At 41.7% G+C, this 21,788-nt stretch overlaps 1 protein-coding gene across 9 annotated transcripts in view; it reads left to right on the top strand.

Annotated features, from left to right (window-relative positions):
• LOC126457194 (sodium bicarbonate cotransporter 3) overlaps positions 1-21,788 on the top strand; it is a 989,834-nt gene that overhangs the window by 761,357 nt on the left and 206,689 nt on the right. For all 9 annotated transcript variants that reach the window (XR_007585444.1, XM_050093289.1, XM_050093286.1 and 6 more), the window contains one exon: positions 2,339-2,468. Coding sequence is in view for 8 of the 9 variants with exons in the window: in XM_050093289.1 (XP_049949246.1) it covers positions 2,339-2,468 (130 nt within the window). In the remaining variant the exon portion in view is untranslated. The remainder of the gene's footprint in view (positions 1-2,338; positions 2,469-21,788) is intronic.

Here is a 21,788-nt window from a genome sequence, read left to right as displayed (position 1 = left end):
CACTCGGTTACCTGAAATTGATGCCAGAATGAATACGGGAGCAGATGGTGTGTATTAAAGATAATTCCCATCTGCATAGTTCAGAGAAACTGGTGGTGGAGGGGAGGGTCCAGATGGTCCAGGTTATGAAACAACTATTGGAATTGAGCATGTTGTGCTCGACTGCATGTCGTGCCACCAGGGTTCAGCTTTATTCTTGGCAACAGTTTCACAGTGGCCATTCATGCTGGTGGACAGCTGGTTGGCAGTCATACCGACTTAAAAAAACTAAACAATGAAAACTCCAGGTGGGAATATCAACAACGTAGGAAAAGATAGATTACTAGTTATCATAAAGAAGACATATTAAGTTCCAGATAGGCACAATTAAAAGAAATTTACCTAAAGCTTTTGGCCACAGCCTCCATCAGCAAAAGAGAAACATACGCTCTTCATACACACATAAGTGAACACCCCCCCCCCCTCTCTCTCTCTCTCTCTCTCTCTCTCTCTCTCTCTCTCTCTCTCTCTCACACACACACACACACACACACACACACACACACACACACACACACACACATGAATGCCAACTCTGGCAGCGTGGAATGGAATGCAACTACAATGTGGGATGCAAGAAACAATGTGGATGGTGTGGAGAAGGAGAAGAGGAAAGGATAATACTGTATAGGTGGGGGGAGTCTGGCAGAGTGTGCAAGGTCTAGAATGTCTACAAATGCAGTGTCAGGAGGTTGTGGGGCAGGGAGCTGAGGAAAAAAGAAGCAAAAAAAGGAGAGGAGGAGGGGGGGGGGGGGAGATGGGTGTGTGCATTGGCAGAGGGTGGCAAACAAAGACAATAATGGGGAAAAGATGATAGAACAGAGGGGATGGGTGTAGGTTGTGGGGACAGTATGTTACCATAGGTTGAGGCCGGGATTATTAAGGGGGTGCAGAATATCTTGTAAGGATAGTTCCCACCTGTGCCGTTCTGGAAACCTGGTGATGGAAGGAGGATCCAGATGGCTCAGGTAGTGAAACAGCTACTGAAACCAGGCATGTTATGTTCAGTTGCATGTTGTGGCACAGAGTGGTCTTCTTTGCTCTTGGCAGAGCTGGTAAATGATGTTGCTGCTTTCAAAGGTGGGCTGGCCCCTAATGGGGTAGGACAAATCCATGACAGGACTCTAATAAGTGCTGGGTGGGTGTAGTGGGCAGGTCTTGCACCTGGGTCTTCCTTGTGGCGAGGGGTTGGTTAGTATTGGGAGTGGCTTAGCGATGGACTAAGACGTTATGGAGGTTGGTTGTACAACAGAACACCATTTCAGGAAGGCTGGGAAGGATCTTTGGTTGGATATCCCTCGTTTCAGGGCATGAAATGTATTCAGAGCCCTGCCGAAAGATGTGCTTTGGTTGTTCCAGTCTGGGTTGGTACTGGGTGACAAAGGAGGCCTGGTTATTAGGGGGGGGGGGGGTTGCAGGATTGGGGGTGTGAGGGGAAATGGCATGGGACATCTATTTGTGGGATGGGTCTGGGGGACATGAATGGTGTGTGTTTCTCTTTTGCTGATGAAAGCTGTGGCCAAAAGCTCTATGTTAGTGTCCTTTAATTGTGCCTGTATGCATCTTGATTTGTTTTCTTTAAGGTAAGTAGCAATCTACAGAATCTTTTCCTACACTGTCGACATATAAAACTGTCATTGTTTGCAGAGAACTTGATATATGCTGTGGCTGCTTTCACATGTGATTTGTACTCTGATGGGGTAGGGTAAGCCATGACAAGACTGGAGTAGTAAGCATTGGGTGGGTAGATTGGCAAGTCTTGTACCTTGGTCTGTCACAGAGATATAATCCCTGTGACCAGAGGTTGGCTGTGGAAGCAGTGTAGGAGACGATTAGGATGTTTCATAGGTTGGGTGGGCAATGGAACACCATTTTAGGAGGGGTAGGAAGGAGCTTGAGTAGGATTTCCCACATTCCAGGGCCTGATGAGAAGTGATTTGACACCTGGCAAAGGATGTTGTTCAGTTGTTCCAGTCCAGAATAATATTAGGTGATTTTTTTTGGGGCGGGGGCCGCAGTCCTTTCCTTTGTAGCTGATTCTTGGCACGGGGAATTTAATTTGAGGTGTGTGTGTGTGTGTGTGTGTGTGTGTGTGTGTGTGTGTGTGTGTGTGTTACAACATTTAATTCTTTATTATATGGTAAGGAAATGTCTAGCGCAAATGGGGGTGGGGGTGAGATGCTCAAATGGTCAGGTATTTCTCTTGCTGGAACTGATTTTGTACTTTGCATATGTTTAGTTACTTCTGATGAAATAGTGTTTTCACCTAATCTGAATGTTTAACCCTGTGCTCTTACAGGTGAGGGAAGTACTTCTCCGACGACATAGGCATCAGCACGAGCGTCGCAAGGAGAATGCAACCAATATGTCACGCCTCCCAATTATTCGTTCTCTAGCAGAAATTGGCAGAAATCACTCCTCTTCCAAAAGTAAGCATCTCTTCCTTAGTTTAATGACAGTTCTTCAGCATTGAAATTTATGTCCTATATTGTTTCTGTAGGCTTACAAAACTTTTATTTTTGCCTGTAAGTATTGTAATGTCCCAAAAATAACCACTTGGTAAAATTTGTGTTGTGATATATAAAATTACTTTTAAGAAAGTCACGCAAGATTACAGACATTTTTGTCGTTGCAGTAAGTGTATATGCAATCATTGCAGTTATTTTCAGAAAGCTTACATGAAGGGAAGCCAATAACAGTCATACCTTTGATGGACACAATGAAGATAATGACATTATGCTTCTCTGTTTTATATTATTAAGTAGTTGCTGCTACAGTGGTGAAATTTTTTTTATTGTATACTAGGCTGGCCCATGTGTTTCAACTTTCTTATAGTTCATCTCTCTCCCCCCAGTTTTGTTCCAGACAACAACAAAATTATATGTCCAAAATTGTAGTTCAAACAAAACAACTGCAAAGTGATGCCCAATGACCATGATGTTCCAAAATATTCACCAGGAAGGTCTTTTTTCAGGTTTTTAAAAATTATGCCACATGCAGTCACCTTCAGACAATATTACTAGACATTAATGAGAGCTTTCATTTATTTAATTAACATGTAATCTTTATTTCCAGAAGCATATGATCGTTAAATCAATATGAAAAACACCAAATGTTTCCCATGCAGATGATATTACATGTTTTTTCCATTAATATCACTAGGTAAACTTAACACTGGTACTATTAGAATTGTGATTTTATTATTACAGGGTGTATACGACCCGGGCCAAGCGGGAGATCTGGGAAAAACCCGGGAATTTTTCATTGTTTTAGTTTTCAGTTAAATTTTTGTAATTTTGATTGCGAAGAACCTATACTCTGAGAAAGGATATTACTGTATCCCGCTACTGCAGAATAATACTGCAGCATTAAAATATGAACGACAGAAAAAACGAAAATAAAACTTAAATTGCAAAGGAAATGCCAATATAAAATAACACAGTGCACATACAAGCGTCTGCCAGCAGTGAAATGTGCCAAAGGCCTTAGGAAGACTATGCAATACTTCAAAACAACAAATTGCCTCCGTGAGCGTGACGTCACAACTGTTCATATTAGATTCATTTAAGCAGTTAGGAGCGGGCTCATGCACACGCGCAGTTGAGTCTTGTATGAGTAATACCTTCTCCCTCTTCTGGCTAAAGAATTGTGGCTGTTGGCTGTGTAAGCAGCAGTAGCAGCGACCAGCCACATGGGGTACCCGGAAAAATTTACTGGCGCGGCCAAGATGCCAGATTCACGCGTGCGCAGCAGGCTTGGATCTAGCGTGGTCGGGTGATTGGGGGGGGGGGGGAGGCCAACCGGGGTATCTGAACCTGGCGGCAATTTCGGGAGGAGGGGACAAATTCATATTCTTGAGGAAAACAAAAACTTGTTTCACCATGCACCTAGCATTCAAGCGCACGTAGTTCTATCGATTATTCACATGATTTTGAGTCGCACCCCTGCTGTTTTTTGGACATTTTTGAACACACTCTAAGTTGATTTCTGAATGAATTATAAGTTGATTTTTGAATGCGTGCATAGTGTACGTGGTGTCTCTGCGCATCTAGAAATGAACTTGACTGCAGACAAAACGGGACGGGGCTGTACGAACTGAGCGGAATAAAGCCGAACCGGTGAATGCCAACTGCTGCTTGTTTATGTGGTTGGTTTGCAGATGTTCAGCGTTGTTATAATTACCAGCGAAATCCATAGATTCAGACTATCAGAGTGGAAATAAACAACTAACAGGAATAACGGGCAAGAAAGATTACGTATTATCTTCACGGTGTATCCAAGAAAGTGAAATTCTGTCAAAAAAAATTTGGCCAGATCGCTGCACTAGACAGGATATTTCCCGGCTAGCAGCCGCTTACGTTCCCTTCTGGGAGTAGCACTGAAAACGCATTGTACGAACACGTAATAACGCCTAACCGGAGAATAATCGCTGGATAACTAAACCGCTGATTATGGCAGGGTTAGTAAAGTTAACCGGAGAATGAGTTTTGACAGTGGTAGGAATAGTTACAGAATTAATGATGACAAGATTGTTTGTTAGAACAAAGAAGAAGGAGAAACGGGGACATCACACAAATTATGGAAGAATATGTGGATTCCAAATTTATACAAAAATTTCGTTGTATTACTTTTCGATCTCGTGCATGAGAAATTGGAGCGTACGAATGAATGTGAAACTATATCCTAACATAAAGCTTTTTGGCTATAGTAGGCCACATAGGTATTTCGTATTGGCACTTTGTGAATTATGTTGTCGTACTATAAAGATTATCATTATTGCTAAAACAGTCTCGCTCATGTGGTGTGTGTTACAATTGTTGCAGTATTAGAAAGGCCTATTTAGTTTTATCCAGCACACAGCGACAAAATAGACGTAATCAGATCGAGAAACCGCACCAGTCTTGGGTACTGTTTGTATTAACAGATTTTTCAGTGTTAGACGAGGACATTTCCATTTTTCATGTGGCAAAACGTTTGACGGGCTTTGATGAGGTAATAGTTCTTTCGCAAAACGGAAAGCACGCCATGTAAAGCTGTAGCTTCAGACAGAAAAATCTCTAGGACCCAAGGATTGAAGAAATGTGTACTGTCTTGCCTGTCTCTTGTCTTTACTGGTTTTAGGTATCCTATCTTTAATTTTATATCACACAAAACAGCAAGTTATTAGCTAACAGGCAATAAAGAGTGCAGATTTTCTGAACAGTTCTTGTTCTCCCGGTTACAAGTAATCCCATCCAGTATTAATTGCGAGCTTTTTTTTTTTAAAGCGAGGGACAAGATGTCAAAACGGCAGACTGGGAGCAGGAGAGGCACTACAGGACATTTTCTATTTCCACTGCCCTGAAATAGTTTGATGACATCCATTACAAAATACAAAATATACACGTTTGAGTTCCACAGAGCGAAATACAGTGACGTGCGGTATAAGAATGTTGTTTGAAGAGGCGTGGCACTGCACTTCGGGACACTTAAGACCAAATAAAATGTCTTAACATTTCCTGGAAGATATGTGTTTTATGTATAAGGCTCTTTAGAAAGTGTGCGCTACAAAATGAACTTATTTTTGAAAAGTCTTTTTTTTTTTAATTTTTGACGTTCTGATGCGCAGAGCAGTATGAGTTATAGTGGGGGGTGGGCGGTCTCCACGTGACCCGTGTTTACATTTAGTGATTTTTATGTTTCCTGTTCGTTTACTGCTCTCACGTCAAACGAAAACAAGACGGATTTCTGTGGCTGAGAGCTATCAAGTGAATTAAAATACATTCACATAATTACGGAAGGCTAAAATATGTTACTAGTTTCAGATTTGATTTTATTTCCACCTTTTTGACAGACAAGCATTAATCGCCTTGCAGAACAATAAAGTTATTTTTGTTGGTGTGCTAAAGAAATTTGGCTTTTATGAAGCTTTCCTGCTGATGCAGTAAATTTATTTGAAACGAAGTGTTAATTCCACACTATTGGCTAGTTTCAACTGTTCGCTGCATTTCAAGTGCACGTTTTGATCTTCTAGCACGTATGGCATAATGCCATAATAAAGAACCAAACATGAGATAATACAGTATAGGTACTCCACGAAAATTTACGTCGCGAAAGCCACACCGAAAAAGCTTAATATCAGGTCGAGACCTACGTCATTGAGAATCATACGAATGTGCGCTTTAAGGCAAACTACCCATGTTAGTATGGTTCACGAAATTCCGACGCTCTTCGAGTATCATCTGATGTTTTGTTTCTTTTATGACATAATGTAAGTAAGATCTTTTAATGTTTTACACGTACTAACATACGGACTTTCTACCTCACCGTAGCTGCGCAAGCGCGGTGACGCGTCTTATCTGGCGCTCTCTAGCAAATGCTGAAATGAATCTAACAGGTCGCTGGAAAATATTGCGAATTGTAGTTCGAAAAGCGTTATTTTCAAAGTAAATTTCCTTTTACGCAAGATGAACTATGTGCAAGAATGTACGACGAATTTCTTAAACCACAGAGCGTTTACTCTCATTAAAAAATTAACTCTTTGATGAAGAGCCACTTAGAAGAATTTCGAGCCCAAAAGATCAGAGGTTTATGTCTGTATTAAAAATTTTACTGGCGTATTTGTGTGATGTATCTTAAAGTGTAACATGCGCTAAACAGATCAACATTATATGTGAAAGCTTAGCTTTTCTTGTAGCTTATTAATCTTAGAGACAAATACTATATGCGGAAGCTTTGCTTTTTTTGTAGCAACACTATGTATATTAACTTAAACCATTAACTTTTCCTGTTGGTGGAATTCGAATTTATACTTTCGTAATACGAACATATGCGGCGTACATGTCACTGCACATCAAAGATCTTTCCAAAACGTGTTTTTTCCCCTCTGAGTTACGTTTTCTAAAGTGCCGATAAATTCTACGCTCCTGTATAAAACCATATCCATTCAAACGATTGAGAAGTTTTACTGTTCCGACGGAAAGTATACTGTCACTTAACAAGAAAAAGTGTATTTTCACCCGGGAGAAAATGTATTTTTAACCGGGAGATCCGGGAAAAATCCGGGAATTTTTTTTCCTTGTCCGCGTATACACCCTGTATTAGTATTATTATTTGATGAATTTATTTTATAACATAATTTTTTAATAATGTTATATGCTTGGGTTATTTATTTTGTAACCAAAAATATTGTTTGGCTTCAGTCGTTTTACAGTTCTTGTTTCAAACTACTAACAAACTGTCAAGCAATTTTTTTGGCTTTTATGGTTTACAACAAAGGAAATCACAGAACAGTTGATTCTAAAAGCTTCCATATTTGGCAAAAAGCGTAGATTCCTGCAAGAAGAAATGACCACGATGTTAACGAGTTATTCAAAGTCTATAATTTATGGAATTGCTTACAGAAATCTTTGATTAGAATTGCAGACAAAACAAAAGGAAAGAGAGATCTTTTGTGGAAATTGTGGATGATCTCTTAGGCATAGATGAGACATCCTTTGGAACAGATGAGAAAAGGATGATAAGGCTGTCATAATGCTTGCTTGTCAAAAATGATAATGGGCCTCCACTGGTGGTGTAGATCAAAAACTAAACCACTAGGGAGAAAGATCACTGAAGTCCATTCCCTTGGGAACTGCCAGGAGAAGATGTACGTGTGAAGAAATGCCACTCATCAGCCTGGTAGATCAAGAACAGATGATTCAACATGAACCAGTGAAAGTAATGCTGATAATGACAACTTAGAAAGTCATTCATATTCATACAGCAAAGACCAGTATTAGTGATAAGTGTAGCAGCAGCAGCAAGAAAAAGGTATTTACACATTTTTATTCCCTGCTTCTGTGAAGCTGTTGTTAGGGGAAAGGTTGGTTAAAAATGAGGTTTTACATATAAATATTTAGTACAGAAGCTTTCATGTATGATTCTGAAAAGTGGTAATAAATTATACTTGTTTTCAAAGTCTTACAAGTAAATTGAAATGAACAAGACACACAGAAATAAAGCACAAATATAGCCGTAATGACTGTTAAAACTAAGTTTTCCGCTGAAATGGAAAGCTACTTTCAGCTCACACAGGTGTTAAAGAGTGTGATAGGATGGCAATAATAGGATCTTGGTAAGGAAAGAGCAGTTCCAGGTGGTCCCTGAAATCTCATAATCTTCACGGGAAAGCACAAACAGTGTGATTTTTTTTAAAATTTTTACCCCCTCCCACCACACACACGCACACACACACACACACACACACACACACACACACACAAACAGTGACTATTGAGAACTTTTTGAGTTAACAGGCAGCATTTCCGAATAACAGTATAATGGCATATTGTTTGTGATACTGGGAGCTTATCTTGATTCACTATTAATGAGTCAACTGATAAATTGTCAAGATACTGATCTGGAGCTCAGTAAGGTTACAGAAAAAAAGAATCCACTCATATCTGGTTCTCAGTTCCTGAAATGATGACTCCATTGTTACATGACGAAGATGATGATCATGACAATCTAACAACAGGTAAGTCAAGGCAAGGAAAGTATGTTGCAAGTTACGCCATGGGCAGATGGATGCGAAGAAGAGGAAGAAAAAAACCGTCAGCTGAAGACATACAATCTCCCTAATTGATATTTTTTTAATACTTCATATTCTTGTGTTTGGTAATCTTTGGTACAAAAACTTTCTTCATATGATATTCTATTAAGACAAACTTCCTTCACGAAGACTTTTCAGCATGAATTATTATGATTACAATAGGGAAACTGTGTGTGGGAAGATGTATAAAATGCCTCCAAGATTGAAATACCACTCTAACAAAAGATTAAACTGAGAAATAATCTATTTTATTGGTGGTTACTGAAGAGCATAAAAAAATCCAGCTGTTGCCAAGACATTCCTTAGGAAAAGTTAATGTTCAATGTCTGTTCATTCACATGATGACTTGGTTCCATAAAGGTCAGAGGAAAAAAAAAAAGAAGGAAAAAAGTTTTTCTTATAGATGTTGCATGCATTATTATTGGAAACTAGATTTTTCTTACATCTTTCATGTAATTCTAACATACACATACAACAGTCATATTTATGGTGAACTTCAGACTTTTATACTGTTTCAGAATGATAATTTTTTCAATATATTTTATAGTGTCATATTTATTGAAAATGTAACCTCTTCCTTCCTGAAATAAAAAGCACTAACCTATGGCTCATTGATGTATAATGCATACATGCTTGTAACAGCAGGTATGAACAACCACATAGGTGCCCAAACTCACGATGCTGCTGAAGGTTCTCTGGTGTCGTTTTAATATGAGTAACAGGTCAAGCGAGATTCTTGTATGTATCCTTTGCGTCCCCTACTACTGCTAATACTGTATTTTCTGTTGGTTGCACTCTTCTAATTTTTCAGTTAGTTTCTCCAGTATTTATATTTATCTCGTATAACTCTGTGACATTTTAGAATTTGAAATTCAGAAAATAAGAGTATAAGTCCAGGAAGACACAGAAGACACACAGATTTATTTACATTTGGTACTTTTGCTCCAGTCCATCAAGTGCATGTGGTACACTTGAGTTTTCTACAATTGGTTGAAAATGTCAGAATTTCTTCTTAATAAGCTTAACCTGTCATTATTAGATTTTTATCTTTTCAGCTGAATATTTGACGTATATGGCGAAATGCATGAACAGATATTTGAACATTCACCTGATGTTCAGAGCATTACAACATCCCTAACATCATTGTATTGAAGTGTTGATGGATAAATGTTTTCACTTCTTGTGTTGAAACACAGTTTTTCAGAGCTTTTGTTGATATGTTTCTCATTAATATATTTCTGCTGATCCAGTAATATTATAGTAGTATATCCAATAATTCACAGTATCTGTAATGCAGTCATACAACACTGAGAAAGCAGCATAAAAACATTTACAGTTCCTTTAGTTATGACTCTGAAAATTATTTGAGAAATGTTGTGGCAGGCATATGAATAGGCTAAAAGATTTATCGCTGTGCCTTTGTGTACGAGAGTTTTCGTATCACATGTCACTTGATTCAGGAACTCCATTGTTTGTGGCCTAGGTAACAGGAAGCAACTGAACTTCTTTTAATGGCCTTGACATATGTCAGTGCTGTGAGAGACCAAGTACTGATGATGTTTTTAAAAGAAGTGATGCCACATACTGTTATAACCTTTAATTCACTAATAATTTGCGTGGATATACAAACGTAGAAACACTAGTAAGTTTCATGCTACCAACTCCGTATCTGTCACTCAACTGCCGTGCCGTGACATGCGGCTGGCGCTGTTCATAGCTAGGTGGCGCTCCCGCGCTCAGCCGAGCTGCGGAGCGCCTCTATCGCCATGTTCGCGTACTGATGTAGCGGCACTTTTAAATCTCGTGGCACTTTCACAACACTTTTCCCCCTTTGAAAAAAAAAGACACTCACTGCCTTGGAGACACAGACAGTGCGGAGACATCCATGGCCTCTTGGGAGACCCCGAGAAGATCCCGCGGAGAAACATGGGAATATGGTCGAAAATGTCCAGGACGGAAGCTTGTGCGTGGAATGTGCCTCCTGGACGAGATGATGTGTGAAAACTCCGGAGCAGCATCCATAGGTGTCGTGGACCTGGGGTTGTGCTCCAGCGAGATGGGTCCCGGAGAAGGTGGCGTCGCGACTGGGGCCGGTTCCGGCGTACTCGGAAGCGGCAGCGACGTTGGCTGCAGCAACACGCACAGGAGATCGGCAGCAGCGACAGGACTGGCTTCTCGGGCTGGTGGAGGCGAAAGAAGGGGCGGTGGCACCGGCGTGGCCACCACTCGTGGGCGCATCTGGTCGTAATGGCGAACAACTGTGCCGTTGTCCGTATGTATTTCACAAAGCCGGCGGCCGCGATCAGCCTTGACGACCCCTGGAATCCATTTAGGGCGAGATCCATACCCTCGTGCCCACACGTCGGCGCCCACCGAGTATTTTCCCGCACTAGGGGACACAGTACTAGGCCTGACAGGGTGAAGAAGGTGCAGTAGAGTGTGCGGTTGGTGGCCATGCAAGAGTTCAGCAGGGCTGCGATCACCCAGAGGCATGAAGCGATAAGAACTCAGAAATTGCAACAGAGCGTCATCGGTAGAAAAATCAGTAAGGAATTTTTTCATCTGGCTTTTGAAAGTGCGGACAAGGCGCTCGACCTCCCCATTCGATTGGGGATGGAAGGGCGGTGCTGTAACATGATGAATCCCTTGTCCAGTACAAAAATCACGGAAGGCCTGCGAAGAGAACTGAGGGCCGTTGTCCGTGACAATCATGGATGGAAGACCTTCTAGCGCAAAGATTTTGGACAAAGCCAGCGTCGTCGCCGCAGTGGTGGGCAACGGACATTGAACAACAAACGGGAACTTCGAGAAGGCGTCAATCAACAGTAGCCAATAAGTGCCGAGGAAGGGGCCGGCAAATTCAGCGTGCACCCGTTCCCATGGTTGCGCCGGATCAGGCCACGGAGAGGGCATTGTACGGGGTGCAGCCCATTGTTGAGCACACTGACCACACGCAGCAACCACGTGGGTGATGTCCGAATCGATACCGGGCCAATAAACATGCCTGTGGGCCAGGGACTTAGTCCGAGAAATCCCCCAATGGCCTTCATGCAATAGTTTGAGAACATCTTTGCGAAGAGAAGCTGGCAACACAACCCGTGAAGATGCGCCATCCGTGGCCAGAAGAACAACACCCTCCCGAACAGACAGATGAAGGCGCAAGGCATGGTAGTTGCGAAGGGGATCCAATGCCCGGCCCTTTGTCCTGTCTGGCCAACCCCGTTGAACAAAACCGATCACCTGACGCAGGACCAGGTCCCGCGCAGTAGCCGACATGACCTGTGAACCTGTAAACGGAAAACCCTCGACCGCATGACGTTCTTCCTCATCAATGTGAAAACATAGTAGTTCATCTCGATCGAAAACCGGGTCGAGGCCCATTGGCAAACGCGACAACGCGTCAGCGTTGGCGTGCTGGGCTGTGGGGCAATAGTGAATCTCATAGTGAAAACGAGACAAGTATGAGGCCCAACGTTGCAGGCGGTGAGCTGCCTTATCCGGAAGCGACGCCGAGGGGCTGAACAGAGAGACCAGCGGATTGTGGTCGGTGATGAGGTGAAACTTAGAACCATACAAAAAAATGCTGAACTTTTTTGGAGCATAAATGATAGCGAGCGCCTCCTTTTCGATTTGAGAGTAACGCCATTGGGCATCGTTGAGGGTCTTGGAAGCATAGGCGATGGGTCGTTCTGACCCATCCTCATACCGATGGGCGAGAACAGCCCCGAGGCCATACTGTGACGCGTCAGTCACCAGATCCAAGTGCTGACCCGGACAGAATGTGGCAAGACAAGGCGCCGACTGCAAATGAGCCTTCAGGCGGACAAAAGCCTGCTCACACTCGTCGGACCAACAGAAAGGAACGTTTTTGCATAACAGCTGATGCAGAGGATGAGCCTCCGCCGCCGCGGATGGAATGAATTTGTGATAATAAGCAATCTTGCCTAGAAACACTTGAAGTTCTTTGACCGTAGACGACCGGGGTAGAGCGGTAATGGCCAAACGTGCTGACGTAGAGGACGTGTACCCTCACGGGACAAGTGGAAACCAAGATACACAATAGAGGGTTGGAAGAACTGTGACTTGTCCAGATTGCACTTCAACCCAGCCGAATGCAGAACCCGAAATAATGAACGCAAATTGCGAAGGTGCTCCTCAGTGGAGGCCCCCGTGACAATAAGTCAAGTTTGGAAATGAACTGGCCCCCAGCGAGCTTGGTAAATAACTCCTCAGGACGGGGAAGAGGATAAGTGTCAATGAGACTCTGAGCATTGACAGTGGCTTTAAAATCGCCACACAATCGCAGACTCCCGTTTGGTTTAGAAACCACCACGATTGGCGATGCCCATTCGCTGGAGGTAACAGGAAGGAGAATCCCTGAAGCTGTTAACCTGTCTCTCTCAGCCTTGACAGGGTGCACGCAATGCCATCGGAATAGGGCGTGCCCGGAAAAACTTAGGGCGAGCTGTAGGTTTAAGAGTAATGTGGGCTTCAAAATCCTTGCCACGACCCAGACCAGCAGAGAACACGGACGAGAATTCAGAACACAATCCATCCAGCTGTTGATACGGAATATCCTCAGATATGAGGTGCACATCATCATCAATGGAGAACCCAAACAACTGGAAAGCATCATAACCGAACAGATTTTCAGTACCCGCATGATCCACCACATAAAACGTGAGGGGCCGAACAACAGACTTGCAGGCAGTGGCAGTGTTTATTATAAGTTCTCAGATTGTGCGTAACTGGAGACAAGGGAGGGGAGCCCAACTCTAAATACGTGCGAGAATTAATGAGAGTTACTGCAGAGCCAGTGTCCACTTGCATGCAAATGTCTTTATCCAGAACACGAACAGTAACAAACAACTTATTTGCTTGAGAAAGCACACAGTTAACATCCATGTCCGATGCCTCGTCCTCGTCGACAGGAACTCTAGGGGACTGACACACAGAAGCAATGTGGCCTTTTTTCCTACATGAATTACACGTGGCCCAACGTTTTGGACACGCGGCCCTGTCACGCTGTACGAAACAACATGGACAAGAAGGAAGTGCGGAACGAGCCTGTTTCTGTGGCTCTATAAATGCGAGAGTACCAGCAGCCTCAGTGGCAGTAGCCGCAGATGGAGACGAAACGTCAGGTGGAAATTTTATACATTGACCATGGCCTCTCAGCCCGGAAGTTTTAACTTAAGACAACACCGGCCGTGAAAGCCTACATTGTATGATCAACGATCTTTCATCAGTTACACTGCCAGAAGCAGAGTTCATTTTGTTTGCAGATGACACAAGTGTTGCAATAAATAGTATGTCGAGTGTAGTTCTAGAAAGATCTGCTAATGATATTTTCATGGATGTTAATAAATGGTTTAAAGCCAACTCACTGACATTAAACTTCGAAAAGACTCACTCACTATATGCAATTCAGAACCTGTAAGAGGTTTCCATCCAGCATATGCATAAAGTATGAAGAAGAGCAGATAGAAGAGGTTGACAGTCTTAAATTCCTGATAATAAATTCAGTTGGGAGGAGCACACCACAGAACTGCAGAAACGCCTTAACAAATCTGTATTTGTAATTCGAGTGTTAACAGACATAGGCGACATAAAAATGAAAAATTTTCATACTTTGCCTGCTTTCATTCCATAATGTCATATGGTATAATATTTTGGGGTAACTCTTTAAGTCAAACAAAAGTTTTCAGAGTCCAAAAGTGTGTAATACATATTATTTGTGGAGTAAATTCATGGATGTCCTGTAGAAACCTCTTCAAAAAACTGGGTATACTAACTACTGCCTCTCAGTATATTTACTCCTTAATGAAATTTGTTCTAAATAATATGTCTCTTTTTTCCAACAAACAGCTCAGTTCATACATGCAATAGCAGGAACAAAAATTATCTGCACAAGGACTTAAAAGCACTTACTTTAGTTCAAAAACAGGTCCACTACTCAGGAACACTCACCTTCAATAATTTGCCAGCAAACATAAAAAATTTAGTTACAAGTAAAGATCAGTTTAAAAAGAGCCTGAAAGACTTACTAGTGGCCATCTCCTTCTACTCCATTGACGAATTTTTTATAGAAACAAATTATGTATTGTATATACTCATACTATTAGTAAAAAAAAAGAAAAGAAATTGACATGTTCCACATCCACGAGGATCTCCTCAGCATGAATCTGTGGAACGAAAAACTAATCTAATCTATGATAGCAGAAATGAACTGTAATTATGAATGGAGGAGAATAAGAGTGATGAAAAGATTTTGACGTAATGCAATAATAAGTAAAAAACAAAGGAAATGAAGTGAAGTAAAGAAAATTAAAAGAAATAACAGAGGAGAGGAGGATATCATAAAAAAAAGAATGTGAGTGGTCTGGTGTGTGCTGTTTTTTCCTGTGTGTAATAAACTCTCTTTAGATTCCAAATACTGTCATGAAGAGATGTTTTACAGAACTGCACAGTTATACCACTTTTACATAGGAATGTGTGCCTGTCTTAGTGACAATAATTTCAGCTGCATGCACATGTCAAAAACATAAAATCTTGTATTAATAGGGAGTGATACATTGTAGAAACCTGTTAAATGCAATGTGTTAAAAAATTAAACAAGTTAAGAACAAATGCTTACTCACCTTCGAGTTCTTAATATGCTTCTTCACCTACCATGAGTCACCTAAATGTTGAATGAATGACAACATTATTGTAACAAGTGTCAGTGCACCCATGTGAAAATTCTTGATGTGTTGCAAAAACTTCTGTGTCTTTGAAAATTATTGCAAGCTCTTCTTTGTGGATGGAGGCTTCCATGCACTTGCCACTGTTTTGTTATCATTTTACAAGCATATCTCCACAATGGTGCATTTCTGACTTATGATTATCAGACAGATTTTGCTGGATTCAACATCACCTACCATAATTTTAACTTACTGTCTGATTCCTTTCTGCACCCAGCATGTATTTTGCATCATTGTTGTTTTTTTCATGTGAACTTTAGTGGCTGAGGGGATTGTTTTGGGCTCTTGGTCAATAAGTGATATTACATATTAATATTGCAGTTTAATCCAGCTGGGCAAACTAAGCCACAATTTCCTAAGTATACCTAATCATACACCATAAGAAGCCAATAAACAAAATAATTGCTGCATTATACAGAAATCAAAAGGAAAAGAACAAGAAGCAAATGAAAATGAAAGAAATATAGTAATTGATGTGAAGAAAAGCTGGAAGTGGAGGCAAGATGGCAATGATAAACGGAATAAGTCAAGAAAAATATAGTATGAGGAGGAAAATGTTACACTGATCAGCCAGAACATTGTAACCACCGATCTACTATTGATATAAACCCATCCAGGTGATAGCAGCATCACATGGTGAGGAATGACTGCTAGTAAGAGGCACACACAGTGGATGTAATGTCAGTGAGCATGCTGTCTTTTTGTAGAATGGGCAAGGCGCCCGATCTATCTGACTTTGATCAATGGCAGACTGTGATGGCCCAGAGGCTCGGCATGAGCATTTCAGAAACTGCATGACCTGTCAGTTGTTCAAGGAGTGCAGTGGTGAGTGTCTTCAACATGTGGCAAAACGAAGGTGAAACCACGTCCAGACATCATGGGATAGGTTGGCCAACCCTCATTACAGATGTCAGACTTCATAGGTGGGGCAGATTGGTAAGACAGGAGAGTCAGTGAACTGTGGTGGAACTAACATCAGACATTAAATTGGGCATAGTACAAGTGTGTCTCAACACGTAGCACACAGAACAGAACAGCCACAACCCACAACCCATGCATGTGGCAATGTTAACACCATGACACTGGCAACTACACAGAGTACGCGAAAGAACTTGCCCCCCTTCTAACAGCCGTGTACCGCAAGTCTCTAGAGGAACGGAGGGTTCCAAATGATTGGAAAAGAGCACAGATAGTCCCAGTCTTCAAGAAGGGTCGTCGAGCAGATGCGCAAAACTATAGACCTATATCTCTTACGTCGATCTCTTGTAGAATTTTAGAACATGTTTTTTGCTCGCGTATCATGTCATTTCTGGAAACCCAGAATCTACTTTGTAGGAATCAACATGGATTCCGGAAACAGCGATCGTGTGAGACCCAACTCGCCTTATTTGTTCATGAGACCCAGAAAATATTAGATACAGGCTCCCAGGTAGATGCTATTTTTCTTGACTTCCGGAAGGCGTTCGATACAGTTCCGTACTGTCGCCTGATAAACAAAGTAAGAGCCTACGGAATATCAGACCAGCTGTGTGGCTGGATTGAAGAGTTTTTAGCAAACAGAACACAGCATGTTGTTATGAATGGAGAGACGTCTACAGACGTTAAAGTAACCTCTGGCGTGCCACAGGGGAGTGTTATGGGACCATTGCTTTTCACAATATATATAAATGACTTAGTAGATAGTGTCGGAAGTTCCATGCGGCTTTTCGCGGATGATGCTGTAGTATACAGAGAAGTTGCAGCATTAGAAAATTGTAGCGAAATGCAGGAAGATCTGCAGCGGATAGGCACTTGGTGCAGGGAGTGGCAACTGACCCTTAACATAGACAAATGTAATGTATTGCGAATACATAGAAAGAAGGATCCTTTATTGTATGATTATACGATAGCGGAACAAACACTGGTAGCAGTTACTTCTGTAAAATATCTGGGAGTATGCGTGCGGAACGATTTGAAGTGGAATGATCATATAAAATTAATTGTTGGTAAGGCGGGTACCAGGTTGAGATTCATTGGGAGAGTGCTTAGAAAATGTAGTCCATCAACAAAGGAGGTGGCTTACAAAACACTCGTTCGACCTATACTTGAGTATTGCTCATCATTGTGGGATCCGTACCAGGTCGGGTTGACGGAAGAGATTGAGAAGATCCAAAGAAGAGCGGCGCGTTTCGTTACCGGGTTATTTGGTAACCGTGATAGCGTTACGGAGATGTTTAATAAACTCAAGTGGCAGACTCTGCAAGAGAGGCGCTCTGCATCGCGGTGTAACTTGCTCGCCAGGTTTCGAGAGGGTGCGTTTCTGGAGGAGGTATCGAATATATTGCTTCCCCCTACTTATACCTCCCGAGGAGATCACGAATGTAAAATTAGAGAGATTAGAGAGCGCACAGAGGCTTTCAGACAGTCGTTCTTCCCGCGAACCATACGCGACTGGAACAGGAAAGGGAGGTAATGACAGTGGCACGTAAAGTGCCCTCCGCCACACACCGTTGGGTGGCTTGCGGAGTATCAATGTAGATGTAGATGTAGATGTAGATGAAATGGGAATGTGGTAATCAGCACTGGACATTGGCAGAGCATTGCATCGTCTGATGAATGCCGACACCTTCTTCTTCGTGCCGATGGGAGGGCACAAACCCATTGTCTTCCAGGGGAACAGGTCCTTGACACCTGTACTGCGGGACGGATACAAGCTGGTGGCAGCTCCATTATGCTCTGGGGAATATTCAGGTGGGCATCCATGGGTCCAGTGGAGCTCATGAAAGGCAGCATGACAGCAAAGGAGTGTCATACATTGGTTGCATACCACATACATCCCTTTGTGACGATCATGTTTCCTGATGGCAGTGATATTGTTCAACAAGATAATGTGCCATGACAAGGCCAGCAGTGTGATGGACTGATTCAAAGAACACAGTGGTGAATTCCAATTGATGTGCTGGATCCCCAGTTCACCAGATCTGAACTTGATTGAACACATCTGGGGTGTGATTGAATGTGGTGTCAGAGCTCGTCACTCTCCTCCCCAGAATTTATTGGAATTAGGTGACTTGTGTGTACAGAAGTGATGCCAACTCCCTCTAGCAACCTACTAAGATCTCATTGCTTTCATGTCACAGCATGTCACCACTGTTGCTGTGAGAAAAGTGGACATACCGCCTATTAGATAGGTGCTCATAATGTTCTGGCTGAGCATTTCTTCTTCATTCACTTTTCACTCATTCAGATTTGCACCTTGTTACTTCTTTTACATTTTAAATCTTGGGTCTTATGTATAACTTATTGTACGCCTCCATAGCTCAGTAGTCATTTCTGGGCGCTATGCAGAAGAACTACCGTATTTACTCGAATCCAAAAATCCGCCTGCAGCTTAGAATCGAGTGCAAAGCAAGCGGAAGTTCTTAAAAATGTCGGTGGGTGCTGCCACAACTTAGTTCTGCCGTCGAATATATGTAGCGCTACACAGGCATGCTTTGTAGGCACAAAGATAAATACTGGCGCCAAAACCTCTGCGTCAGTAAATAAATTAAAAAAAAAAAAAGGTGGAAGACGAGCTTTTTTTCTCCGCGCCAAGTTTCGACCACTGCATTTTCATACATTATCCAATGAAGTAAATACAAATTCAGGTGGGCATCCATGGGTCCAGTGGAGCATCTTCGAATGTAGCAGCATTTCAATGTACTACGAAAACCCGACTGGCAAGAATGTTTGTCAATATGGCCAACTCTACGTTCTGAATTTTTTCCCATCTGTGAGAAGAGATGGTTGCTAATAGGAACTTTTATAAATTGTGAATCACATGCAGTATTCTCGTCACCATAAGAATAATACGAATATAAACATTTTGCCATGTATTGTTTCGTGTTTGCTGCTATCTCATTTAAATCCTGTCTGCGTAATAAACCACAAAACTAGAGTGAGACAACAGCAAACGCGGAAGAATATACATACCATGTCTTGTTTATATTCGTATTATTCTTATGCTAAACAGTGATACAGTCAGAAATGAAGCGAGGCAATTGACTAGATTTTTAAATCTACGATGACTCTAATTTCTGTGCAGAATGTAATGTACTAAAGAGGCGCCTGCAAAGATTTTCAAACGGAGAAAAATTTTCGCTAAACTCTCGTTCAGAACATCTTCTATCATACGCAGTCTATTATTTGGTTCTTATTGATCATTATCAAAGAAAGCAGCAGTGTAAGTAACAAGAAGTAGCAGTCTCTTGCCATTGTTTCGCTAATGAGACGATTCCTCTCTCTCTCTCTCTCTCTCTCTCTCTCTCTCTCTCTCTCTTTTTAAAAGCGGCGGTAGCGCGCACAAAAGCAAGCCATGCCGCGATCGGCGACAGGCCGTAAACACACAGTATCAGAGTACGACAAACAATGCATGACACAGTACAGTTATGCATTTTCAGCGTAGAGTGACGTAAACACCTATAACAAAGAAAACTGCGCTTATCAGATCAAAGAAAAATAAGCAATCAATTCAAACCAGATGAAGCACGTGAAAAAGGAAGGGTACCCGTATAAATACGGACGGAGCGCCTGACGCATAGCAATGGCTACCTGGTATAGCTTAACTGTTAAGCTTACGACTCGAACCAAACTACTGTAGCTGTATCGTCATTCATTCGACCTAAATTGTCTCTTATTACAGCGGACCAACTTTGTTTCGATTTGGAGATGCGGCCTAAAACTTTTCTCTCCCCTTGAATTTCGAGTCTCAAATTTCAGGTGCGGCTTAGATTCGGGAAATTTTTTTTCCTTGATTTCGAGTCTCATTTTTCAGGTGCGGCTTAGATTCGAGTGCGGCTTAGACTCGAGTAAATACGGTAGGTTTGATTTCCAATTCTGCTAGGGATTTTTCCTTGTTGGGAGGGCTGTAATGGGGTACAATCAGCCTTTTGGTGCCAGTTGAGGAGCTACTTGAGTTCAAGAAATCCAACAGCCATTGCGAGAGCGACTTGTTGACACCCCCCCCCCCCCCCCTATACCTCATCAAATGATGTCATTGGCAAAGATGACATGGTGGTCAGTTGGTCCCATCACGGCAGGAATGTGGAGCTTTGGTTTTTGTATAAAAATTATTGATTGCTCTGAGTAATCTCCATCGAGTTTGTTGTGATACAGCACTTTGTTTCTAGAACGTTGCTGTAGGTGTTTTGTGCAATAAGAAAATGTTAAAAATCTTTTGGAACATTGTTCCACGAAACAGTGATCTGAATTTAAAAGTTATTTAGCAAACACAGTCATGATCGCTTATAACACTAGTGTTCTCAAGGCCAGTACCGACAGGCCTGCTCCATGCCAAGGAATATAAGTCTGATGCTGATCCCTGTAGTAGATCAAAACTGGTCATCAACAAATAAAAAGTAAGAAACTGTTTACTACCAAGAAAAAGCTTTTGGCATTGAGGGAAGTAAAACAGGCTATGAAAAGGATTTAATTCATGATCTAAGAAACCATACAGTTTTTACACATGACTCTCTCATTCTCTTCATTAGATAGTAGAAAGAATAAACTAAGACTTATCATAAAAAAATGAATTTGTTGTTAAGGAGTCATTTACTTTCCAACTAACTAGTTCTTTACAAGAGCTAGACATTTTTATATTGTTATTAGGACCACAACCACAATGCCAGTGACAGGTTTTTATTTGGCAGCCTGGAATAGCAATGTCTTCCATACACAGTGCATCTTCAGATGTATCCTCATTAGTAGTAATTTCCCAGAGAAGCAGCTCCTACATTTTCCCAGACTGTCCAATAAAAACCTGTTATTTACTAATTATTTATATCATTATGACTGTAATGAAGGCACTTTCATACTGACAGTGGAATGTTTACGGTGTGTTGTGTAATTTTGATTGTGTGTAAATAAAGGAGGAGGAACAATCTTATGCAGACAGATGAAAAGGAAGGAGGAGGCCATAGTGAATAAGTTTTAGGTGGATAAGTAGGATAAAGGGAGTGAGCAGAGGTAGTCCATACAGAAAGAGGACGGTGGAAAACGTAATCACTATGATGCACTGCATTCCTTCAATGGACTATGCAAGGCTGCTTACTCAGTTACACTAATCTGGAAGCAAGAGACAACTTTCATTCTATAAAAGTGTGTGTTTTTTTAACCTGAAGTCCTGTTTGAGATCTGCCAATCCTTCAGTGATATGCAATGTGTATTTGAAAAGTAAAGGCCATTTATCCATAAAAAATATTTGTTACAATTTTTGTAGACATGTACTTCACTTTTCCATCTAACTACTGTTCACTTTTAAGCCATCTTGTAATGGTGCACTAACTTCTTCAGCCCCTCTCCAGTGAAATACTTTGCCTGGGAAGTAACCAGTCTGGAGTTCCATGTTATCATTAAATCGTTGTCCACCAAGCCATTGCTTCAAGTGCAAGAGGTAATATCGGTAGTCATTGGGTGCA

The sequence above is a fragment of the Schistocerca serialis genome, chromosome 2 (genome assembly GCF_023864345.2).
Source record: "Schistocerca serialis cubense isolate TAMUIC-IGC-003099 chromosome 2, iqSchSeri2.2, whole genome shotgun sequence".
Taxonomy (NCBI): Eukaryota; Metazoa; Arthropoda; class Insecta; order Orthoptera; family Acrididae; genus Schistocerca; species Schistocerca serialis.
The sequence above is the reverse complement of the archived record's forward strand: the minus strand, read 5'-3'. Positions and strand labels throughout refer to the sequence as shown.